This window comes from Pseudonaja textilis, chromosome Z (assembly GCF_049901715.1).
Source record: "Pseudonaja textilis isolate UNSWEBS1 chromosome Z, rPseTex1.2, whole genome shotgun sequence".
Lineage (NCBI taxonomy): Eukaryota > Metazoa > Chordata > Lepidosauria > Squamata > Elapidae > Pseudonaja > Pseudonaja textilis.
In genome coordinates this window covers 109,868,529-109,882,233 of record NC_142008.1, presented here as the reverse complement: position 1 = coordinate 109,882,233, position 13,705 = coordinate 109,868,529, and the positions used below count along the sequence as shown (strand labels likewise).

Genomic DNA, 13,705 nt, shown 5'->3' with positions numbered 1-13,705 from the left:
AAGTTATGATGATTATTATGGATGAAAGTTTGGATGAAAGTTATGAAGATTCACTGGAAGTCCTGCCCAGAGATAAACTGACATTGACTGACATAACTGGAAGGTTGTTAGTAGAAGCAAGACGACAACTGGATAGGGACCAACTGAGGAAGGAACAACCACAAGAAAAGGATTTGTCTTCAACTGCCTATACTGTTAGGAAATGTTTTTCTTGTGGGGTTAGGGGACATATAGCTAGATTCTGTAAGAAGGGGAAAAGATAGAATACAGGTAATCATCAGAAGGCTAAGAAGAATGTTAGTTTAGCTATGTCTAGCAATTCAACTGTAAACCATGATTTGTGGGTTGTTGATAGTAGAGCATTGCAATGCATTACTAAAGATAGAAAGAAATTTGTAAAGATGTCTATGAGTAAACAACATGTATCATTGGCAAATGGATGGGAGATTAAAGCATCAGGTGAAGGTACTGCATATTGTTCTTGTATAAACGTACATTTAACTATGTTATATGTACCTAAACTGAAATTTTATTATCAGTAAGGGCTTTAGTTAATCTTGGTTTTGTAGTAACCTTTTGAGGAGATAACTGTATAATAGTGAAAGAGGGTAAAAGTGTTACTGCTACTTTAGAGAATGATTTATATGTAATACATGATGACAAGTTGAAGATGGCTAAGTCAGTTTATAACAATGTTAAGCCACATGATGAATGTATACATTTATTGCATAGACGTCTGGGGCACATTAATTTCAAAACGCTCAAACAAACTGTCAAACTGTCACAGGGAGTAAAATTGAAACCCTGTAGCAAGTACTTAAACTGTAATGCTTGTAGTCAGGAGAAAAATAAGGTTACCCCTCCAAACAGACTAAATGGTTTTAAGACCGAAGAACCTTTAGAGGTTGTGTTTGCTGACATAATTGGTCCTAAAAAACCTAGTTTAGGTACCTGCTATATTTTGAGTATTATGGACCATTACTCACAATATGGTTTCTGCTATCTTATGAAAAACAAACCAGAAACATTCCAACATTTCTTTAACTGGCAAAGGTTTGCTGAGAGAAAAATGAGGAGTAAAGTAATTACTTTAGTTACTGATAATGGGACTGAGTTTGTTAACAAAAGATTCCAAACTATGTTAAAATTGGCTGGTGTTGAGCATAAATGTTCTGCACCTTACAGACCACAACATAACTCATTTGTAGAATGAAGAGGGCAAACATTACAAGCCATAGCTCGCACTATGTTATCTGATTCAGGTTTGCCTGAAAAACTGTAGGGTGAAGCCATAATGCGCAGCAATCATGTTTTAAACTATTTAATTAATACAACAACTGGAGAATTGCCATTCACTCGTTGGCATGGCAGAAAACCAAGTTTAAGTTACTTACACACATTTGGAGCTCCAGCATGGGTGCATATTCCCTCACAAGTAAGACTGAAAGGGCAACATAGAGCTAAGAAGTTATTTTTTGTGGTTTATGAGGCCAACTATAGATCATTTAGATTTTGGGATCAAGACACAGCTCATGTTTATTGTAGTGCTAATGCAAAATTTCTCGAGCACGTTGGATGGGATAAATTGGAACAGGAATCCAGCAATGATGTTATTATTGACACCCAAATAGTCCCTATAGATAAAATAAGTAAACCACAAATAGCCATTAAAGAGGAAGAACAGGAGGAAGTAGGAGAACAGGCACAGGCGAAGGTAGAAGAACAGGAGCAGGTGACACAGGAAAGTCCAGCAGTAAGCCCTGTATTACCAAGACATTCAACCCGACCACCTGATAGATATCAGGCTAGTGTTGTATGCCAAGTGAATACAGTTCCAAGTAATTATAATGAACTGAAACTGTATCCTGCTAAGTATTAGGCTGCTTGGCAGAAAGCAGTGATAAAGAACTGGAATCATTTAAAAAGTTGGAGGTATATGAAAACGTTAAGTTACCACCAGGTAAACATGCCATAGATGTAAATCGATATATAAGCTAAAGACAGCTGTAGATGGGACTGTTACCCATAAAGCCAGGTTAGTAGCACAAGGGTTCAATCAGACTGCAAATGACTATGATGAGGTGTTTGCACCTAGTCTGAAGGCTACTACATTAGGGGCAGCATTAGTGTGGGCAGCCAAGGAGAAATACATTATAAATCATTTGGATGTAGAGACAGCATATCTACATGCACCATCGCAACACACTATTTAAAGAAACCATTAGATATTAAAAATGATAATACAACTGATTGCTGGAAATTAAAAAAGAGTCTTTATGGCTTAAAGCAATCAGGATATGAGTGGAACCAATGTATAGTTAAAGAATTAACTGAGATAGGCTTTGTAGCTGGCATGGCTGATCCATGTTTGTTTAAAAGAGAAAGTAATGGTGTAATTTCATTTTTGTTATTATTTACTGATGACATAGCATTAATCACCAAAACTGAACAAGAAGCTACTAAAATAATCTCACTGTTAGAAAAGAAATTTAAAATAAAACAATTAGGAGAAATCAAACAATATCTTGGTTTAAAGATAGATAGAACTAGGGGAGGATACAAGATCTCACAGGCAGATAAAATTAACCAATTACTAAAAAGTTTTAAAATGGTACTTTGTAAGCCGGCTAAGACACCGATGAGCCAGAAGTTTTGCCAAAGTGATGTTCAACATCCTATTTTTGATAAGAAAATTTGGCAGTCCTTGATTGGTAGTTTATCTGAGTAATTGGTCAAGGCCAGATATTGCATACAGTGTTAACCAATTAGCGAGATTTAACACTGAGCCAACTGAAAGGCACTGGCAAGCTGCTAAAAGTGTGCTAAGATATCTGAAACAAACAATGCATTATGCATTGTATTTGGAGCCTAAAAATGAACTGAATTTAACTGCATATGCTGATGCAAGTTTTGCTACAGACATAAATACACAAAAATCTACATTGGGTACTGTAGTATTATTGGGAAAGGCATTGATTGGATGGAGGTCTATTAGACAGAAACATCTAAGTTTGTCAACAATGGAGGCTGAATTCTCATGTTTGTCTTTACTATGTACAGATTTAGTTTTGTATAAGCAACTATTGATTGATATGGGAATTGATCTAACATTCCACTGAGAGACACACAAAGAGAGACACAGAGAAACAGACAAAAATTATTACTTTCTATGAAAGAGAGAGAGGGAAGAAGGGATAGAGGAGAAAGAGACACACAAAGAGAGAGAGAGAGACACAGAGAGAGTCAGAGAGAGAGAGAGAGAGACAGAGAGATATCCCAAGAATAATTGCTTTCTATGAAAGAGAGAAAGGGAAGGAGCGAGGAGAGAGAGACAAAGAGAGAGAGAGAGAGGGGGAGGGAGAGAGAGACAGAGACAGAGAGGCAGAGAGAGAGAGAGAGACAGCTGAAAACATTATTTTCTATGAAAGAGAGAGAAGGAAGGAGGGAGGGAGGAGAGAGAGACTCAGAAAGAGAGAGATAGAGAGACAGCCCAAAAATTATTACGTTCTATGAAAGGCAGAGATGGAAGGGGGGGGGGGAGGGAGGAGAGAGAAAGACACATAGAGAGAGAGGGAGACAGAGAGATATCCCAAAATTATTACTTTCTATAAAAGAGATAGAGGGAAGGAGGGAGGGAGGGAGGAGAGAGAGAGAGAGAGACAGAGACAAGGAGAGAGTTCAAAAATTATTGCTTTCTCTGAAAGAGAAAGCGCAGAAGGAAGGGAGGAAAGAGAGAGACACAAAGAGAGAGAGACAGGGACAAAGACAGAGACAAAGAGACAGACCAAATATTATTACTTTCTATGAAAGAGCGAGACGGAAGGAGGGAGGGATGACAGAGAAAGACACAGAGAGAGAAAGAGAGACAGAGGGAGAGGGAGGGAGAGAGAGAGAGAGAGAGATATCCACAAAATGATTACTTTCTATGAAAGAGAGAGAGGGAAGGAAGGAGGGAGGAGACAGAGACAGAAACACAGAGAGACAGAGACAGGGAGATAGCCCAAAATTATTGCTTTCTCTGAAAGAGAGAGAGAAGGAGGGAGGGAGGGAGGGAAGAGAGAGAGAGTCAGAGACAAAGAGCCCCCAAATTATTTCTTTCTATGAAAGAGAGAGGGAAGGAGGGAGGGAGGGTGGAGAGAGACAGACGCAGAAAGACAGCCCCAAATTATTACTTTCTATGAAAGAGAGAGAGGAGGGAGGGAGGGAGGAGAAGAGAAACAGAGAGAGAGAGAGAGAAAGACAGCCAAAAATTATTACTTTCCATGAAAGAGAGAGAGCAAAGGAGGGAGGGAGGAGAGATGGAGATAGAGACAAAGAGACAATCCCAAAACTATTTCTTTCTATGAAAGAGAGAGGGAAGGAGGGAGGGAGGGTGGAGAGAGACAGAGACAGACAGACAGCCCCAAAAATATTACTTTCTATGAAAGAAAGAGGGAAGGAGGAAGGGAGGAGAGAGAGAGAGAGACAGAGAGAGAGAGACAGAGAGACAAAAAGATGGCCCCAAAATTATTACTTTCTATGAAAGAGAGAGAGCGGAGGGAGGGAGAAGAGAGACAGAAACAGAGATAGACCAAAAATTATTACTTTCTCTGAAAGAGAGAGAGAATGAGGGAGGGAGGGAAGAGAGAGAGAGAGAGAGACAAAGAGACCAAATATTATTACTTTCTATGAAGAGAGAGAAGGAAGGAGGGAGGGAAGAGGAGAGAGACAGAGAGAGAGACAGAGAGAGAGAGACAGCCCAAAATTATTACTTTTATGAAAGAGAGAGAGAAGGAGGGAGGGAGGAGAGATAGAGACAGAGACAAAGAGACAGCTCAAAAATTAAGTACTTTCTATGAAAGAGAGAGAGGGAGGGAGGAGAGGGAGAGGCAGAGACAGAGACAAAGAGACAACCCCAAAATTATTTACTTCCTATGAAAGAGAGAGAGGAAAGGAAGGAGGGAGGGAGGAGAGAGAGACAGAGACAAACAGAGAGAGAGAGAGAGAGAGAGAGAGAGACAGACAGACAGACAGACAGACAGACAGACAGACAGACCGACAGACAGACAGACCTACAGAGGCAGAGAGAAGCCAGCTGGCTGATTTGAGAAATAAAAGAGTATCCCTCCCATCCTTTAATCAAGTCACACAATGTGCTAAGCCATGCTTTATTAAAGCAACCACAGCTGGTTGGACTCACAAGGGGCAGTCACTGGGTTTCTACAACATTTTGAGTCAAATCCAAACAAATCAAACAATGGCTTAGCATGATGTGGGAGTAACTTGAAGGTTCAATCTTTGGAAGGACTTTCATTTGGACATGTCACTCCAGCTCACCATCTTCATCAAGTCAGGTTTCTCCATGGTGTGCCACACATGTAAGACCTCCTCCTGCTCTTCAACAGATGGGGATATATCGAAAGCACTATAATCATAGTAACAACGTGGGAACATATCTCTGCAGGAAGAAAGTCAGTTAGCTAGAGCCAGGAAATAAATCCTTCTTCCACCTCATCACCATCCACAGATCTCTTACTCACGTGAACTTCTGGAAATTGTCATCTCCAGGTTGAAGAACCATCAAGTGTCCATCACTTAGCCCACAAACTGAAATGCCCAAGGTGGGGAGCGTCCCCATGCACAGCACAGAGACTCCTTTGGTTTGCCACAAAGTTCTCCTACGCATCACACTAAGCAAGAGGAAGAAGACAACTAGCTAAAGACAGTTGTGGAAATGCAACTGATGGGTGAAGAACAGGCTCAATAAGACTCAATAGATGACAAGAACCATCCACTACAGGCAGCCTCTGGAATCAGCTGGGCAGGAGATCTTTCCAGTAATATCAAATCAAGGATCTGTCCAGTTTTCCCTTTGTCAATGTAACTGTCAGCGTTCCAAGTAACACACCCATTGAAAGCAGAACTATGAGGCAAGTAGATTCCTCAAAGAACTTGTTTATTGGGTATATCCAGAGGTGGTATTCAGCAGGTTCTGACCAGTTCTGGAGAACGGGTAGTGGAAATTTTGAATAGTTTGAAGAACTGGCAAATACAGCCTCTGACTGGCTCCGCCCCCATCTATTCTCTGCCTCCTGAGTCCCAGCTGATCGGCTGGGTCTTCTTTTGCACAGGAGAATGGAGCTGGAAAGCAGGTTAGTGGGGAGAGGAGCAAATGGAATTTTACAGTATCCTTCCCCTGCCATACCTACCAAGCCATGCCCACCAAGCCATGCCACAGAACCGGTAGTAAAAATGTTTTTACCGGTAGTAAAAATCCCACCACTGGTATCATATCGGCACACCCAGTGAAAACCAATTCTAACAATTCCTGCTGTTTTCACCTAATTAAGAGTAAAAATCCCCCACTCCCAGGTGTCACGGGACAATTAATTGTCCAATTAGGATGGTTAGCAGGCTCATCTCCTTCCCCAGCCACCTGTTACAATGACCTTGGTTCCCACAGTGAAACCACTTGTCATTTTGACTATCTACTTCCTCCCTCCTTTCCCCCTCCCTGGCTTCGTGGCAACTATGAGGCAGTACAAGATGGCTTCAGCCAGGTTTGCTTCAGAGTTTGACAGTAACATTAACAGAGGGATAGAATCAAAATCATATGGACTGTTAGTAGGAATTTATAATGCCTTGGTAGGACCACACTTGGAATATTACATCCAGTTTTGGTCACTGCAATTAAAAAAAAGATGTTGAGACTCTAGAAAGAGTGTAGAGAAAAGCAACAAATATGATTAGGGGACTGGAGGCTAGAAGATATGAAGAACAGTTGCTGGAATTGGGTATGTCTAGTTTAATGAAATGAAGTAGGAGTGGCATGATAGCAGCTCTCCAGAATCTCAGGGGCTGCCACAAAGAAGAGGGGGAGTCAAGCTATTCTCCAAAGCACCTGAAGGCAGAACAAGAACCAACCTGGATGGAAACTAATCAAGGAGATAAGCAACCTAGAAATAAGGAGGAATTTCCTGACAGTTAGAACAGTTAGTCAGTGGAACAACTTGCCTCCAGAAATTGTGGGTGCTCCAGCACTGGGTTTTTTAAAGAAGATATTGGACAACCATTTGCCTGAAATGATATATGGTTTCCTGCTTGAGCAGGAGATTGGAGTAGAAGACTCCAAGATCCTTTCCAACTCTGTTATTATACCTTCAAAATGTTTTGGAGGTTGCAGTTCCCTAAATCCCTACTTGACCTTATCTTCTGACAATCCCAAAAGTGGGAAGACTGAGCTCATCAAATTTCTATTTGGGCCAGTTCAAGCAACCCACAAAAACTGTTCAGTCTTTCTTGATCATTTGTATCTGCAACTGAGTGCTTCTAATTCCTAACAGTTCTACTGCTCCTCTGGCATTAAAACCTTGTGGCTGTGACTTCCACAAAACCTTATACAAGACTTTCTTTTTGTTGCGCTTGGAATCTACTTGCTTCATGTCAAAGAGGGTCTTCTGCAAGGCACAAACCATAGAATAATACAGTTGGAAGAGACCTTGGAGGTCTTCTGATCCAGCCTGCTCTTTAACCAAGAGATCCTCTACCATTCTGGACAAATGGCTGTCCAGTCTCTTCTTGAAAACCTCTATTGGGGCGGCACCCTCAACTTCTAAACATAAGCCAGTCCACCGATTAATTGTTCTTGTCATCAGAAAATTTCTCCTCAGTTCCAGATTGGATTTCTCTTAATCTTCTACCTGCTACTTCCTGTCCTCCTCTCAGATTCTTTGAAAAATAGGTTGATCCCCTCTGTGATAGCCCTCAAGTACCTGTTTCCCCGAAAATATGACCTACCCTAAAAGTAAATCTTAGCTTTATTTTTACACATGCGCACTATCCCCCCCCCCCGCAAATAAGCCCTAATTAAGATCCCTCCCACTCTAGAGTGCATGGGTACAAATTAAGCCGGGGGTGGATGGGGGTGGTGGAGCTACCCTACTACTCACCTTTGGATAGTTGTAGCCAGGCCTTGCACACCCCAACACCTGCCTTGTTGGCCCATTTCTTCTGCAGCCAGCAAGGCTTTCCTGAAGGCCTCTGTAGCTGATAACAAAAGCTCTGGATCAATCCAGAGCTCTGTCATCAGCTGCAGAGGCTTGCCGGCTGCAGAAAAAGAAGTTCCTGAAGGCCTCTGACAGTGAAAAGGAGGCCGTGGGTGATGTGCAGAAGTGAGGTTAGTCAGTGGATGATAACCCCCCAAAATAAGACCTGGTACCTTTTTTGGTAGCAAAATATATACATATGTATATATATTATTTTCCGGGAAACACAGTATTGAAATACTGCTATCATATCACCCTTAGCCCTTCTCTTAGTTAGATTACACATACCTAGTTCCTTCAATCCTGCATAATACAGTTTATCTCCAGCCTCCAAATAACCTTTTTGCTCTTCTCTAAGCTCTTTCTGGATCTCAGCACCCTGTTACTGGACGTAGTACAGGTAATCCTTGACTTACTATCACAACCGAGCCCCAAATTTCTGCTGCTAAGTGTGACATTTGAATTTTGCCCCATTTAATGAACTTTCTCGCCACAATTGCTAAGTGAATCACTGCAGTTGTTAAATTACTAACACGGTTGTTAAATGAATCTGGCTTCCCCATCGACTTTGCTTGTCAGAAGGTTGCAAAAGGGGATCACGTGACCTCGGGAGCCTGCGACTGTCATAAATATGAGTCAGTTGCCAAGCATCTGAATTTTGATCATGTGACTACGTGACCATGTGGGATGCTGTAGTGATCATAAGTGTGAAAAACAGTTGTAAGTCACTTTTTTCAAGCTTCGAACAGTTGCTAAGTGAACAGTCATAAGTCGAGGACTGCCAATATTAAGGACAGAGACTATGAAGAATCTTTCTGCTTCTTACAGCAGCTGCTGTTGGGTTTCAACAGACTCCAAGGAGAGACCCACATATAAATCCAGGAAAGAAAAGGATGGATAGTTACTCTCATGGTGCTTTGCCCAGTCTTACCTAACTGCCTTGACATTCTGCATTCTGTCACTTATATCCCAAAGGCTGATCCCATCACAAGCCACAAGGAGTGTATGAGAAGAATGGAAAGTGAGAGCACTTATGCATCGGGGGGCAACCTGGAAGTTGGTTTTAAAAAAAACAACAGACATCCATTGAAAGCAGCCACTGAAACTGTTTGCACTTCCTTCCCCAAGGAGCTCTCCAAGGAGCTATTGCCAGATACACTTGAAGGCACAGGTGCAAAACACCTGCTCTACCTTTGCCGTCCCCCAAAGCTCTCTTCCTTGCCAGACAATCAGGTCACCGTGTTCGCCACCGGAAGCAGACAAATTCCCATCAGGTGACCAAGCCACAGCTGTGACAGCACCCTGGTGAGGAGGCAAGTGCTTGGTATCATCTGTATAAATATTAGTAAACAAAATAGTTATTCAAAATCAGTTATTAGAATGAATTTGAATAACTTATAAGATAAAACTGTATGACTATCCAATGGTATACTTATTAACAATTAATAATGAAGAAGGGAGGGAAACATTTCAATTGTTCTCAAAGATTGATAGATATTGCAAAGAAACGTGAAAGATTTACAAGGTTCATACCAGTACTAGAATGATTTTGAATAACTATTTTGTTTACTAATGTTTATACATATATATTGTTTTTGCTATGTTTTTAGAATTTTTCTTTTTACATTTTGAAGGGGAAGTACCAAACAGAGTCTGAATGATGAGATCTACATGATATAAAGTAGATATTAGAAATTTGAATGTTATAATTTTAGAATGCACAAATTCAATGTTTAATGAGATTTCATATGATAATAACAATAAGATTTAAAGGTGTTGCACTTCGATTGGCAATCATAGGGGGAATTTTGCTTCTTAAGAATGTTGGAAGAGAACATATGAAATTGTAAACAAGACAGATGAAAGTATAAGTATAATGAATAAAAAGATATAGAAATTTAGGTAAAAGAAATACAATTAAATAAGAAGAAAATGAGATAACCATAAAAGAAAATTAAGAGAAGTAAAGGGAGAAATAGTGAGAAGTTGGAAAAAGAGTAATAAGATATGAAGTTGAATACATAACATGAATATGCATATGAAATTGTGTCTGTATGGAAATGTGATAACCCGGAACCATGCTGTACTCAAATAAGATGTTTTGTTTTGTTAAAACTCAATAAAACTTTATTAAAAAAAATAGTAGACAGTCTAAGGTATCATAAAGTAGATAGTCTAAGGCAGGGGTTCCCAACCTGGGGTGCTCGCACCCCCTGGGGGTGCGAGACGATATTCCAGGGGGTGCGAGAAAAATCCAGGTAAATAATAGGATATTGGCTATATGTTGGCATTTTTATTTTCTTTTGCAGTGGATTAACTTTGTTTTCATTTTAGAGTTAAGTATCGTTATTTAGTGGTCGTCACATACATAGCTGAAAAGATTCACTCCTACCATATATTTAACGCGTTCAGTAGTTCCTAAAGTCTAAATTTCAGGGGGTGCAAGGTTCGAGTAAAATATCTTTAGGGTTGTGGGGTGAAAAAAAGGTTGGGAACCACTGTTCTAAGGGATCATATGACCTTGGGACACAGCAACAGTCATAAATATGAACCAGTTGCCAAGAACCTGAATTTTGATCATGGGATCGTGAGGAATGTAATAAAGGTTGCATCTATGAAAAACAATCATGCCACTTTTGCCGTTGCAACTTTGAAAGGTCACTAAATGAATTGTTGTTAAGTGGAAGATTGCCTGTAATCCTTTGTTTATGACCACATTTGAGCCTAAAAAGTATGTGGCAATGCTATGTAGCTGTGAAGTGAGGTTTGCCCTATTTTGCAACCTTTTTTGCCACCATTGTTAAGTGAGTAGCTGTGGTTTGCTTTGGGATGTATTGTCGGAAGGGGGAGCAGATATTACTGCTGCTCTGCCTGTTTTCCATAATACTTTATGGTCATGCATGCTGGGAATTGAAGTCCACGCAATATGATGTACCCAATAAAGAAGTTCTTGGAAGAAGACCTTCGCCTCTGAGTTCTGATTTGCTTGGGTTGGTTAATCAAAATCATGACATCCATTTACTTACCATCATTTTTAGGAACTGCCCATATGCGGGCTGACTTGTCTTTGGAGATAGTCAGGAAAGATGATGAGGTAGCAGCAGCTGCATAGACAGAAGCGGAGTGTCCAAAAAGGACTTGAGGTTGTTCAATCTATGAACAACCAGAAAGGAGTTAATAAAAGGTACGGGATGAAAGGTATGATCACTCTTATACAAGTGAAAAACTGGAGGAAAATAAATGTTTACGTCTGCATTGTATATAAAAAGTTTATATGGTCACACATCTTAAGTAACTTAACTCTGGGGAGGCTGACAAAAAAAATAAAAACCCAACACCGGTAAAATGAAACTCTGGCATTTCAACCAATATTCTCTAATGCAAGGATCTTCAAACTTGACAGCTTTAAGACTTGTGGACTTCAACTCCCAGAATTGCTGAGCTAACATTATTGGAGGAGGAATTCTGGGAGTTGGAGCCCACAAGTCTTAAAGCTGTCAAGTTTGAAGACCTCTGATCTAATGCATCAACGTTACAACTCTCAAGTTGTAGCCTAATTTTATTTCAATGCCTGGAAGAACTGATCTATATTATTTGTATTGGACAGCCACCACAGTTCTTCAAAAAAAAAAAAAAGACTTCCCCTCCTTTCTTAAGTGTTTTTTCTGGTGAGACCAGTCTAACAGGGCAACCTAGTCTACCCAATTATGGGATGGAGCATAGGACTTTCATTTCCAGCTTAAAAGTTAGTATATCTACTGTATCTAATATGCAAGTACCTGGATTCAAATCCTAGAAGAGTTTTATTTATTTAGTGTATGGCACAAGTTAGCCAGGGTGGCTGGCTATCTCTGTAAAAGGAATTTTTTCAGGTGTTACCTTTATTCACGGGACGCTTGAATACTGGTAGGCATTTGGGGGAGGCTCCTTTATTCTCTCACGGGAATTGAACCGCCAAACTACCGACCTCAGCAGTGTACAAGCCCAGCGTCTTACCACCTGAGCCACCACAGCCCCCTCCCGGAAGGGTATGGCTAGCTGGTGAGAGCTAAAAAGTGTGAAATAGATCTATACTAGTCTCCCTTTGTTTCTTTGTGGGTAAAACATAAATGCAGAACCCTCCTTTCTTACCGTCAAGGGCCTCCAAATTTTCACGGTGCCATCAGCACCAGCTGCAGCCAACATAAAATCTTTCTGCCCTGCGGGGGGGGGTAAAAACAAAAGTCTTTCATCCCAACTCTGCAGTGAGTAACCTGCATGGGTGGGATTCAAAAATCCCAACAACCGGTTCTCTTCCCAATTGCTGGGTGGGCGTGGGCGCGGTGGCCATAGCCTACCAGAACTTCCAGGAGGGCCATTTTTCATCTTCCCCAGAGTCCGGAGGCTTCCCTTGGGCCACTGGGAGGGAGAAAAAGGCCTCCCCGGCCTCCAGAAGCCCTTTGAAAGGCAGAAACAGGCCAATTTCTGGACTTCCAGAACTTCCAGGAGGGCCATTTTTCACCTTCCCCAGAGTCCGGAGGCTTCCCTCAGGTCTCTGGGAGGGAAAAAAATGGCCTCCCCCGGCCTCCGGAAGTCCTCCAGAAGCCAGAAACAGGCCCATTTCTGGGCTTCCGGAACTTCCAGGAGGGGCGTTTTTCACCCTCAGAGAGCCTCTGCACGGACCCTCCATTTACCTTCATCCAAAATGGGCCACATGGAGACTCCTTAGAGGGGTGGGGCAGGGGGTAGGGTAGGGCCAGCCTGTCACTTCAACTACCAGTTCGGCAAATCAGATGTAAATTTAACATCCGGTTTGCCTGAATCGGCCCAAACCTGTTCTGGTTCGCTGGCAGCAGGTGCAGATGGCTAAGGTCTCAGAGCAAAGACTCAGATGAGGGGCCTGCGTGTGATGTAGGGATGGGACCAGGACCCTCAAGAAATGGACTGCTGCCTTCAGAGATTGTGGAGGCTGGCAGCAGTGATGAAGAGGTCCCCGAGAAGCCTGTGCCCAGTGAGCGTGTGCACAGGGCTGCTTGAAGAAAAGAGCAGCTGCAGCAGCACAGGCAACTCAGGAATAAGGCTGCAAGGTAATGATCCCTCCCTCAAGAGATAAAAGCCAGCTGAGAAACAGGAGTTCTTTGCAGGAAGCAAAGAAGTTTTTGCACTCAAGCCTTGTGGACGTTCGAAATATCTTGGTTGATGTTTGGAGACTCTTTGTGTTTGGAATATTTCTTAGTAACTTTATCTAGTATTCTTGGCAGCCTTGCACAACCTTGGCACAACCTTGGTAAGGCTTGTTCTTATCAGAGACAATTAGTTTGAAATAGCCTTTTAACCGTGTAGGAACATAATTCATAAAGAATCATTAAAAGGTTTTGCTGTTATCTCTATTTAGTGTTTGTTTACTTGGAACAAGGTTTGGGTCAGAACAAAACCAGCTGAATCCCACCCTAGTAACCTATGGGAAAACCACATTGAAATACTCTACAACAAAGTTTCTTGTTTAATTCCTTTAATACTTCAACTTCACAGCAAGATTATTTATTTATTTCTATCCTGCCTTTATTATTTTTACAAATAACTCAAGGCGGCAAATATATGCAACACACTTTTCTCCTCCTATTTTCCTTACAACCCTGTGAGGTGAGATGGCCTGAGAGAGATTGGCCTGAAGTCACCCAGCCAGCTTTCATGCCTAAGGT

General features: G+C 41.5%; 1 protein-coding gene across 6 annotated transcripts in view; it reads right to left on the bottom strand.

Annotated features, from left to right (window-relative positions):
- Positions 1-13,705, bottom strand: part of TEP1 (telomerase associated protein 1) — a 96,309-nt gene that overhangs the window by 6,143 nt on the left and 76,461 nt on the right. For all 6 annotated transcript variants that reach the window (XM_087916397.1, XM_087916399.1, XM_087916400.1 and 3 more), the window contains 6 exons: positions 12,156-12,223; positions 11,051-11,177; positions 9,216-9,355; positions 8,956-9,074; positions 5,520-5,669; positions 5,317-5,437 (listed from right to left, as the gene is read on the bottom strand). In XM_087916397.1, the coding sequence (XP_087772523.1) occupies positions 5,317-5,437; positions 5,520-5,669; positions 8,956-9,074; positions 9,216-9,355; positions 11,051-11,177; positions 12,156-12,223 (725 nt within the window). The remainder of the gene's footprint in view (positions 1-5,316; positions 5,438-5,519; positions 5,670-8,955; positions 9,075-9,215; positions 9,356-11,050; positions 11,178-12,155; positions 12,224-13,705) is intronic.